Source organism: Leptidea sinapis, chromosome 29 (genome assembly GCF_905404315.1).
Source record: "Leptidea sinapis chromosome 29, ilLepSina1.1, whole genome shotgun sequence".
NCBI classification, from domain to species: Eukaryota; Metazoa; Arthropoda; class Insecta; order Lepidoptera; family Pieridae; genus Leptidea; species Leptidea sinapis.
In genome coordinates this window covers 3,174,892-3,187,089 of record NC_066293.1, presented here as the reverse complement: position 1 = coordinate 3,187,089, position 12,198 = coordinate 3,174,892, and the positions used below count along the sequence as shown (strand labels likewise).

Below are 12,198 nucleotides of genomic sequence, written 5' to 3'. Positions count from 1 at the left end.
TTTTGATATTAACTTCAATCCTCAAGTTTCATTTTTTCTTTCCAGCAGTCGAATGATCTTCGTCAACTTCGATAGTATCAACTGGTCAGCGAATCGCATGTCAAGATCTCGATTATCAACGGATGTGTCTCGATTATTGAGGTCATTCGATACAATTGATTCATCGAATGATCTTTTCAGTTTATCATCAATCTCCTTTATAGATTTTCTTAGGGATTTGATGTCTTGGCTAGTGATATGTGCTGGTTGGTTGGAATCGTTGGGGTGAAAGGAAACGAGAGATTCTTCAGTGCGGAACTTTGCTTTCTTTTTATCTAAATATAATGTCAATATTACTAAAAATAAATTTAACTTATGTCTATTTTTTATCGGAAATCAAAATATAGGGCAGTGAGATATTGTGATTTGGATTCGACGTTGTTATATGTGTTGCATATTCAATATAAAAGATGTCATTTTTACTATTGGAAGAATTTATATGCATTATAATATCTTCGCCTATGTGTATCTATATAAGTAACGTGGTTTCCCCTTCAAGATGTTCAAGTGGCACACGTATCTAGAAACTGACAATTTCATATTTTCATAACTTTAACATTATTCTAAACAAGATCACCAGTACGGTGAAAAATATTAATTTACATATATATAAAAAAGAATACGTAATTACGATATAAAAAGAAATATAAAAAAAAATGTATAAGAAAGACCCTTTAAAAGTAGATAATAATTTTTAAAATACAAGAGTACGTTCCTTGGTGATATAAAGTAAATTATTATGTTAAGGGCCTAGTTTTTTTGCTATTCTATATAATTGCACTAGACAGATTGACAAACTGATGCCATAACGTTTGATAAGCACTTCATGAGAACAATGGTTCGTTGAATGTTGAGAATTTATTAAACATTTTTATAACCCGGAAAATCGAGAGAGACAAGAGAAACGCTAACACGTGGAGTGAATTTATAACGCATCAGAAGGGACTTCCATCCCACTTCTGATGCGTTACATCAGAAGTGGGATGGAAGTCACGACAAGTTGCGCGATGGACATACCAGTCAACCAACTGGCTGGTAACCCTAACAAAAGCTGATAAAGTCGAATACACACCTCTTCTTTCGATCTCATCATTGGAAGCTGCTTCCCTTAAATCATTAGGACCAACGTTTTCAGACCCGTCCCTGTTCCAATAGTTCAGCGAAGTATTAGATCTGTCTCTTTTCAGTTTTAGATAGTCTTTGGACGTCGAAGGCTGAGAAGACGTCCATTGCTTGGAAGTGTTTGCTGTCTGTCTATCACCTCTAGTTAACGATGTAGCACTGGCAACATCTGGCTCTCTTGACGTCGTCTCTGTCTGTAGGATCGTTCGATTTTGGTTTTTGGCAACATTTTTTTTATTTTGATTTGAATTAAATTAATTGAGTACTTGCCATTCTGAAGGTTAATAGAAGTGATTATATTAGGACTTTGTTAGACAGACCAGAGAGAGAGTTGGACAACGCAACAGTTTTATGATGAGTTATGGTAAGATATTTTCAAAAGATACATTAAAGACAAAACTCAATACTACAAACGAACTACAGATTTAATAACCATGATACAAATTCCGACGGTAACTAAATTTCTAGGAAAATTTTATGAACACTCGCCTAGTTTTTGGTGTATTTTATTAAAATGGTATGGTTAAAATATTAAATAGCCGTTTTGTACTGAAAAATTCAAAGATTTTTTTGTACGACAATAAGGGACGAGACGAGGAGGACGTTCAGATGATGGTAATTTATACGCCCTACCCGTAACAGTGCAGTACCGCTCAGGATTCCTGAAAAACCCAAAGATTCTTAGCGGCACTTCAACTGCGCTCATCACCTTGAGACATAAGATGTAAAGTCTCATTTGTCCAGGAATTTTCCTAGCTACGGCGCTCTTCAGACCGAAACACAATAATGCTAACACATTACTACTTCACAGCAGAAATATGCGCCGTTGTAGTACCCATAACATAGCCGGCATCCTGTGCTAGGAAGTCTCCCACTAGTAAATGCTTTAAGTAGTCTCTCACAACACCCTTGGGCCTGGGACTTCCCTATTCTTTTTATGCACCCAAAAATAACTACATAAGTTCATCATGAATAACTGCATATGGACCATGAGCAAAGTAACCTTATCCGGTTTATCGATGGTGGATTTCCTCGGCGAGTGTATGAACAGCCCGCTGGCCGAAACATATCTCTGTGTACGATCGTCATCGGCTTCGTCTTTCGTGAGGTTATCTTTCGATTGCGTCGCGTTAAACAGCGATAATAAGGCAGAGTTCTCTTCAGTGGCCTATGGAAGTTTGGAAATTAATTGAGTTGAGGCGTTATTTGCGGAAATCCATAATAATCTAAATGATATGAGTTATCTTAAAGTGTTGATTCCGCTAAGAGTTGTAAGTCCAACCGCATTGCTAAGAGTCGATAATCGGCAACGTAAAACTGCTTTAATCAGATCGCCTCTACACGAGGCATCCATAAGTGATAGTATTTTCTTTGATTAACGCAAGTGTTACACATTTTAATAAAACATTATTAAATGATTAAAACACATGTTTTATTTTTTGCGTTAAAATCACACTTTTATTTTAGTTAACCCGACGTTTCAAGACCTTTCCAGATCTCGTTTTCAGGGGGACTGCAGATGGAAAAATCTAATGTAAAAACAGTTACAATTACACGCGTTTTAATCCTTTGAGTGTTTTATTTAAATCCATAGGTGATGTTGACTCGCCGAAGTCGAACGAGAGTGTGAACTCTCGAACGTGACACCTCTTTAACACTTAGGTTGGGTTGTGCCAACTATCAACTAGGAGATTCTTATATTTTATAGTTATTTTTGTGTCATCAGCATATAAGATGCATTACTGGCTGATATAGTTAGATAGGTCATTGATGTATATTACTAATAATAGCCGCCCTAGTATGCTTCCTTGCGGTACACCGAACAGTTTTTGTTGTTTGCAAACAGAACGAAAAGCACTACATTGTTCTTTATTCGTTTGGGATATCTCTACACATTGCTGTCTTTGACCGAGATAGCTGGCTATCCATTCGAGCGCCAGACCTCTTATTCCGTATAGGTTCAATTTTTTATAAGAGCTTTTTTTATGATAATAAGGGACTAGACGAACAGAACGTTCGGCTGATAACAATGCAGAGCCGCCCAGGAATCTTGAAAAACCCAAAAATTCTCAGCGGCACTGCAATTGCGCTCGTCACCTTGAGACGATGTTAAGTCTCATTTGTCCAGTAATTTCACTAGCTACGGCGCCCTTCCAACCGAAACACAATAATGCTTACACATTACGGCACTGCTCCACGGCAGAAATAGGCGCCGTTGCGGCACCCATAATCTAGCCGGCATCCTGTGCAAAGAAGCCTTCCACGGGTAGATCCCTTCTTACGAAACTCTTGGGCGTAAGACTTCCCTATTCTTTTTATGCCCCGAAGCAGAGGGCAAAGAGAGTGCTGATAGATGAACTGAGAGTCCAGTACATCTGAATTACTTGTATAGGTATTTCTAAGTCAAAAAAATATAGGTTCCAGATAAGTAATCACCAAATAATCATATTATACTAAAACCTTTTGCGAAACACGCTGCATCTACTGGTATAAGTATTAATCCGATCGGTTCTGTAGTTTTCGCTATATAACCGAAGACTATATTTACGCAAAACATCCGTTATAAGTTTCGAAATGCAGCAAATCGGCACTCCAAATTTTATTAGGTTTTACTTTTAAAACTTATTTTAGAAATTGCCGAATGAAGCCTAAGTGCCGCAATAGACAAAACGGAAGTGCGCTCGCCTAGCGCAAACTGAAGACTGAATAACTAACCGAGTAGTAGGCATAACAAGTTTTTAGTGTAGGCTATTAAATGTCCCTTACACATCAGGTCAAGGCTTTTACAATTTTATTAACAATTAGCACAAGTCTCCAATTTAATGTTCACAATTCCAAAAGTTACACTTATTACCATAAACTGAGAATTTACTAGCGTATCTAGACGACATAGATATGTTTTTCTCTCTCGTTCGCTTTGTTTCTACTTAGTTCCGTGCGGTTTTGTTAAACAATTAAGGGTATGTTCCGATATGCACTGCGACCACTGTACAGTGCTAGCACTGTAGAAAAATTCGTGCCGTTATTGACTGCCAGTATACTTCCGCAGTACTCCAGGGTAATATATGACGTCATCAATCGCCGCCATATTCTACTGCGAACACTGGCGTTTTCGAATTAAGGTAATCGCAGTACTTTGATCACGTGATCAGTCAAAACCACTCGAGTGCCTAGTTTTTACGCCTAATATTTTTAGTTTGACAGTACTCCAACAACAGTTTTTTAATGAACTAGAAAACTTTAATAAACTCATTTGTATGTTGCGGACAGTATACGGGATTGCGTTCCTTTTTAAACAGTAAACAGTAGTAATAGGACATAGGTACTCTTGCTTGCATAGTTCCTCACAAATATGTCAATGTAGTCAGTTGGAACAGGTAACGTCGTATAAATATCTAGGGCTCATTGTTGATAAAAATTTCTCATGGAATGCACATGTTAACTCAGTATGTTCGAAACTCCGCACAGTATTTGGTAAAATTTATCACTTAAAGTCATCGGTGAGTAAAAATATTTTGTACACCCTGTATCACTCTTTGGTCGAGGCAACAATTAGTTACGGATTGAGTAGCTATGGACTAACTTTTACTACGAATAAAAATAAAATCAAAACTTTGCAAATAAGAACATTAAAGCTCTTATTGAACAGAAATATAAAAAACAAACTTAACGGGAACTATGAACGCTTGTTTAAAATATGTAATATTATTCCAATTGATAGAAAGGTAAAATTATTAACGTTAATCGAACAATATCGAGATATAAATAAATTTGTAGTACAGAGAGTGCATACCTACTCAACTCGGCTATCTAACAAAAACAAGCTAGTGGTACCTAAAATATGTAATTATTACGGTATGCGTAGCATGCAATGGGTAATACCTACATAAATAAATGAATTAAAAACACGAGAATTACTGCCGACAAACTGCTGCGCAGTTTGGCAGAATAATATGTTTACATCGCTTTGTAATGTTGTATCAGAAATAAATGGTTTAAAAAAAAAAAAGTATAACTGGCTATAAGGGAACGGCTTCACAGTATGCTAAATTGACGTCACACTGTACAGTGCTCGCAGTGCATATCGGAACATACCCTTAATTGTTTAACAAAACCGCACGGAACTAGAAACAAAGCGAACGAGAGAGAAGAACATATCTATGACGTCTAGATACGCTAGTAAGTTCTAAGTTTATGGTGATAAACAAATGACTCGGGAATACAAAAACCGATTTAAACCGGTTTACTCAACGAAACCTTCATAATTAACATAAATAGTTTCAACCGTAAATGTTCTATTCAAGTTAGAACAAAACCGATTGAAAAGTTCTCGATGTACTTATACGATAACCAGTTAAAATTTTTTCGGTTTCCAAGCACGACTAGATCCCTGTTATAATAATAATATCTGCCTTGCTCGGATTTTTAAGAAGGTACAAAACTTGAACAAAAAACACTACTAGGACATCTGGATTCGAACTGGGATCTTCTGCTTTCCGGATCACCCAATGTCCCATCTGAGCTATTATAGTCTTGCATATGATGGCGAAATTTACCTTTGTATTCTAATGTTATTGTAGCTGTTTCTCACTAAAACACAGATAATACTACATTTTTTTACCTAAAACTAGCTAGATCGATTTCTCGCACCCTAGATCCCCTGTATACTAAATTTCATTAAAATCGTTGGCGCCGTTTCCGAGATTCAGATTATATATATACAAGAATTGCTCGTTAAAATATATAAGTGTGATTACCTTATCGACTTCAGTGTCAAATTGTTCGTTTATCGCGCCTTTAGACAGCGCGCCCTTCTCCATAAGGGTCGCCCGTTTTGCAGCCAAGTATAGTGTCCTGAAATTATTAAAATTATTGATTATATTTTTACCACACCATTTTGGAAAGTGCTTATGTAGTAAATTGTCAACTGGGGTGAAAGTGTGTCGTGTAAAATCCATTAATCCATTACTAACGTTTTAGCGGGCGGTTTTTTTTTATTAATAATGCCTTTTATGCGGAATTTATAATTTATTAATAACTCCGTTATTGGCGGAAATTAAAATTTCTTACTAACGTTGTTTAGCAGGAGGAAAAGTTATATTAAAATCCATTACCGTTAACGTTGTAAATAGGGTGGAGGGCGGACATTTTGTATTGAATCCATTTCTAACGAGTTTTTAATTCGTTTTTAAGGTATTTGAATAATTAATATTTTGATTACGATATTACAAATCTATACTAATATTATAAAGCTGCAGTGTTTGTTTGTTTGTTTGAACGCGCTAATCTCTGGTACTACTGGTCCGATTTGAATGATTCTTTCAGTGTTGGGAAGTCCATTTATCGAGGAAGGCTATAGGCTATGTTTTTTTGGAAAATTAGGGATCCGTAATAAAATTGCTATTTTGTAACACAAGGTGTAAAATCGAAAACCTATTTTTGCGTGCGCTGCAAAAACTATTGACAATAGAACAAAATGATGTACAGGCTATAATATAGGCAATATTTTATTACTTATAAAACTATCGCGTGAATTATACTTTATATGGCAAAACAAAGTTTGCCGGGTCAGCTAGTATTTAATAATAAATATTTATTTATTACAACAAAATCAAAATATACCATGTCAGTGTTGGGGTCTCCTTTTAAGCAAAGAGTTGCCTGTCGTAGGAGGCCCCGCTCTTCCATAGCAAAAACATAATAATAAGATTATGAACATAATGAACGATACAATTTAGATTTAATTATGTGACCTTTGGAATATACCTAGCCTAATAAAAAAGTATATTTCACTTAGACTTTGAAGATTGAAATATTTAAAAACAGTTTCAACATCGTTTGGCGGATAACATAACATATGTATTCAAAATAATGTTAGATATAGAGATCGTTTATTGAAAGCGACCCTAAGTTATGCACAATAATAGGTATAATGTAGACTATCTGTAAATTGTTATTTATTCTGTGGTAGTTTGTGGAAGTTTCACAATAGACTTACGTGAAGTGCAAAAATTATGTTATTTGACTTATTGTCAAATGTCGTACGTACGTTTTAAAGAACTGCGTAGGAGCACCAAAGTCGCCGACATAGCACAGATGATTGCGAAACTGAAGTGGCAGTAGGCAGGGCACATATTTCGACGGACTGATGGCCGTTGGGGCAGTAAAGTCCTCGAATGGCGACCACGTACCGGAAGACGCAGTGTTGGCAGGCCCCCCACAAGATGGACACACGATCAATAGGTTAGATGAGGGCAGCGCAGAACCGATCGTCATGGCGACCTTTGTGGGAGGCCTTTGTCCAGCAGTGGACGTCTTCCGGCTGATGTGATGATGATGAAATTAATATATATATTACCTTTTAACAGTTAGGTAATAGAGTTCGGTGATAGCGCGAACGGAATAGTCGGGCACGAAGGTGTGCCGCAACATGGAGTCCATGTTGATGTTCTGCAGTGATCCCATGGCTGATGGCGTTGGGGACTCCGCTGGGCAAATGACAAATTGTAACTTCAAACACAGCACCAGTTTAAGCGATTGATGGTCGATATAAATGGTAGTTAATCTATATAGGGTGGATTTTTGAGAAGGGCGGTGATGGCCCAAGTCGGAAACTACGAGACTTAGAGGAAAGTCGTGAATTTTCCTTTTTTTTTATGGAATAGGAGGACAAACGAGCGTACGGGTCACCTGGTGTTAAGTGATCACCGCCGCCCACATTCTCTTGCAACACCAGAGGAATCACAAGAGCGTTGCCGGCCTTTTTTCCTATTTCCTTTCATTTTAAGTAATACATTTCTTTGCAAATATTGATCCTTATCAGCAACAAAGTCAAATGGTCCAATAATACAGAATATTTTTTTCTTGAAAAAACAATCTGGTCGATTTCCGTCTTATGTTCAAGAAATTGTAAAAAACTTAATGTGCAGTTATTGTTTTCTTATAAATCGAGGGCATAACTCTTTTCACGACTTTTCTCTAATACTCGTATTTTCCGACTTGGCCATCACCGCCCTTCTCAAAAAACCATCATGTATATTGTAGAAAGTGAAAGGAGAGAGTGAAGATGTCTATATAAGGCGAGGTCTCACATACTTTACATTCTCACATAGGGATAGGTACACACATACATAATCTTACACACAATCACAAACACACGTTTTTACCAGTGGGAGGCTCCTTTGAACAGGATGCCGGCTAGATTATGCGCCTATTTCTGTCCTGAAGCAGTAATGTGTAAGCATTATTGTGTTTCGGCCTGAAGGGCTCCGTAGCTAGTGAAATTACTAGGCAAATGGGACTTGACATCTTATATCTCAAGGTGACGAGCGCAATAGTAGTGCATTGTAATGGGCAGGACGTATAAATTTTTATTTATTTATTTATTTATAAATATACAGTTTCTTCTTAAAATAATATAAAGTCCTGTAAAACTGTTTACACAGTTTATCTACAGGATCGAGCGAGTCTCATAAAATAAATCTTAAAGCCTATTTTACAAATGTTACTTCAACAATAAATATTGATTCAATAGTTTTTTAAATTTGTTTTTGTTTGGTTCCCGTCGGATGTCGTCTGGCAAACTATTAAGCAGATATGGTATTCTTTTCTTTAAAGTTCTATCGCCAAAGTAATTACCATCAGCTGAACTCGTTCTCTACTGTCGTCTCGTTCTTTACTGTCTTAAAAAAAAATATACATCAAATAACTCTTAGGCCAGGTTTATTGTGTGCGTGACAAGCTACGTCTTACACTCGCGATTTGTATGTCACTTTGTGTTAGTGTGCGTGAATTGCTCAAAATAGGGGTTAACTGTCAACCATTTGTTTCGACGTTTTCACAGCTGATTTAGTTTGAGACATACTATGCTAAGTCTCATTAAAGTCCCGTTATTTAACGACTTACTGGATACATTACTGGCGCCCCTAAAAGGTTCACCAGTCCTGACAACTCACCAAGTCCCACGTTCTGGGTGAGCGCCTGGACACCGAAGTAGGTGAAGGGTCCTGCTTCGAACACTAGGTTCTCTCTTCCCACCGTCACCTCCACTCTGCCCTCCAGTATCAGCAGAAAGTGGTCCACCTGAGGCACAATTAAATAATTTTTTAGATATTATATTATTACTAGCTTATCCGACAGACGTTGGTCTGTAGATAAAAAAAAATACTGTTTTATACGAATTTGCCAATAATATTTCATAACATCAAGAATTATTTCCTAACGTATGCTCCATGTTGTTATAATGAAATTGTTTCACAGCAGAACTGTCAAACCGTGCGTCACTAAATTCTCTCATAGAAAATATGTCCATACAAAACAAATATTGGAAATAAAAACAATTATGGGTCCCAAATCGAAATAAAAACTATCCTATCTCTCAAGTTGGACCAAACTGCACTCCACGAAGTAGCCCCCATTTAAATCTGTTCATTAGTTTAGGAGTCCATCGCGGACAAACAACGTGTCACGTAATTTATATATGTTAAGATTATGGAGACCCGTGTCTCGTGCCAGAGTTCGGCGAGTAACATCTCCTGAGGATAAAAATCGAATTGAAACACGTGTCAATCGTATTAAAAATATATAAGAAATTTGAATTACTGAATCTACCATATCTTCGAAAAAAGTAGAGCCCGTGAGAAGAACATACAAGAAACTCAACGGCCACTCTTTTCAATCAAATAGAGTATTTTACCATGGCTGTAATATACATAATAAATTAGTTAGTGAGATGTTGCATCGAATATATGAGTCGTGTTTAAATAATATCAAATATTTCATAAAAAATAATAAACAATTAATTGTATAAATATAAATTATGGTATATACCATAATGGATAATAATAATATTGACACACTTTTTACACAAATTATCTTGCCCCAAGTTAAGCATATATAGCCTGTGTTATGGGTTACAAGACAATGATATATTTAATACAATATAAGTAAGTATATCTTTATTTGGAACAAACACTACAAATACACGTGAACATTTACAAAATATAATAACAAACAATATGAAATAACTTATCTTGAAAATTACTATAATATGCCTAATTAAAACTAACATACATTAAAAACTAAAGTAAGGCTTATTCTATATCAACATAATAAGGTGGTGTTTGCAGTGTTATGTCCCAAAAAGGTTTGCTACTCGGCATATTAGTTGGGTATAACCACAGGGTATAACCCAACACTGATTTTCAGTAGCTACCTTCAATAAGGCGGCCGTCGCGATGACAGCCACAAGTGCTTCCATTATTAAATACAATAATTATATAATAAATAAATAAATGATAGTACTCAAAACATAAGGTAAAAAATAATATGATAGTAGACGGCTAGATCGTAACAGTTATTTATTAGATATATGTTGATTATATAATATATAAAATTCTCGTGTCCCGGTGTTTCTTACCAGATTCCTCCGAAACGGCTGCACCAATTTGTATGAAATTTTGTGTGCATACGGGTTTTTTTATATTTTTTATTTTATATGCCCAATATATAAATATATAAACATATATATCCATATATACATATACACATTAAATATATTCATTCAAACTATGAAAGAGATTTGCGGCGTGATTTTTTTTTTTAAACTACATATTAAGATTTATTTTGAGAGAGGCCCAACTGAAGTGTAAACAAATACGTTTTATATTTATTTCTAAAGGTATAAACACTATTTATATTACGAAGGGGAGGAGGTAACTTACTTAAACATACATAAATTCATATAAACATACATAAATACATTTAAACATCCATGATTGAATTCATTGTTTGTGTACGGATGCTTCGTGAACATGATGGTCGTGATTACTGTCATAATTAGTAATCACATCCAACAAACACAATGATTTATCAACTATAACAGGTCGACCTGACACCACAAGCTGCACCCGTTCACGAGTTGACGCGTGGACCAGCCATCGTTCCGTTAAAGTATATATTTATATAAAGGTACACATTTAAACAATTTGTTATGTTTTTAAAGTGATAACCTTCACTTCTGGGATTAATACACAAAATTTTATGAACGATACGGGACTCGAACCCACGACCTCTCGCGTTCCGTTTGAGTGCTCTCCTAATTCTCCAACTGAGATAACCGTTCGTGTGACGTAATCATAAAATATTGTATGCGTTGTTCAACTCTCAGGTTGTGGCTTCATCTACAGGATCTACTTCACAGTTGATAACCTGCTCAACCCCAATATTTGCATATTAGGAAATTGACTTGAGATGTCGCTCTTGAAAATCTAAAAAAATTGTTATGTTTTAAAAGTGATAATTTGAAAACAAAATTCAATGAACGAGAAGGACTCGAACCCACGACTTCTCGCGTTCACATTTTCACTAGACGACTCGTTTTAAGAAATGGGTTTTTTCAATGCATTCAGCGTGAGAACCTCTCTTATACAAACCATACTCACCGGTTTTCCCTGTTGAAACACAAAAGTGTTGACATCCTTCTTACTCTTGCCTTTCACCTTGATGTGCCTGATGATGTCCTGCTTCAGCAGCCTCCGCAGAACTGTCTCAGACACTATGTCCGGTTTGAATGCATCGACACCTGGCGACAGACAATTAAAAAACGATTTGATACTTTTATTATTATAATAGACCAGTGCTGAAGGCTTTGAAAATGATTAAAAGTGAAAAAAAAAAGTAGGCTGAAACCAATTGGAAACGGAAGAGAATATAAAAAAAAAAATTACGGGCGATCTGAGGTCGGGAAGTGTAAAAGGGGGGGGTGTTTTAAGGTAAAAAACGGTTTATCTCCATCGGCATAACTGCAAGTCCTATGGAAAAAAGTCAAGTGGCAAAGTTGTAGGTAATAAAAAGATCTACAACTTATGTTTTGGCAATTTTTTTACATAACCTCAAAATTTATGTGAAAAATTCAAAAACCAAGTTATTGGTATTTTATTTTTATCTTTTCCAAAACTAATTTCTTTTCACGAAATTTGGTGAAAATTTACCTCTTTATGTCCCAATTACACTGTAATTTATTAGAATTGAAATATT

General features: G+C 35.9%; 2 protein-coding genes across 2 annotated transcripts in view; one reads left to right on the top strand and one right to left on the bottom strand.

Moving 5' to 3' along the window:
• Positions 1-12,198, top strand: part of LOC126973288 (vesicle transport protein GOT1B) — a 276,130-nt gene that overhangs the window by 50,926 nt on the left and 213,006 nt on the right. The window lies entirely within an intron of this gene.
• The window catches only part of LOC126973224 (unextended protein-like), a 60,084-nt gene continuing 53,666 nt past the window's right edge, over positions 5,781-12,198 (bottom strand). Inside the window, exons 10-13 of the mRNA XM_050820412.1 lie at positions 11,604-11,743; positions 9,117-9,243; positions 7,520-7,649; positions 5,781-6,015 (exon numbers count right to left, since the gene is read on the bottom strand). Of these exons, the coding sequence (XP_050676369.1) occupies positions 5,829-6,015; positions 7,520-7,649; positions 9,117-9,243; positions 11,604-11,743 (584 nt within the window). The 3' untranslated portion in view covers positions 5,781-5,828. The remainder of the gene's footprint in view (positions 6,016-7,519; positions 7,650-9,116; positions 9,244-11,603; positions 11,744-12,198) is intronic.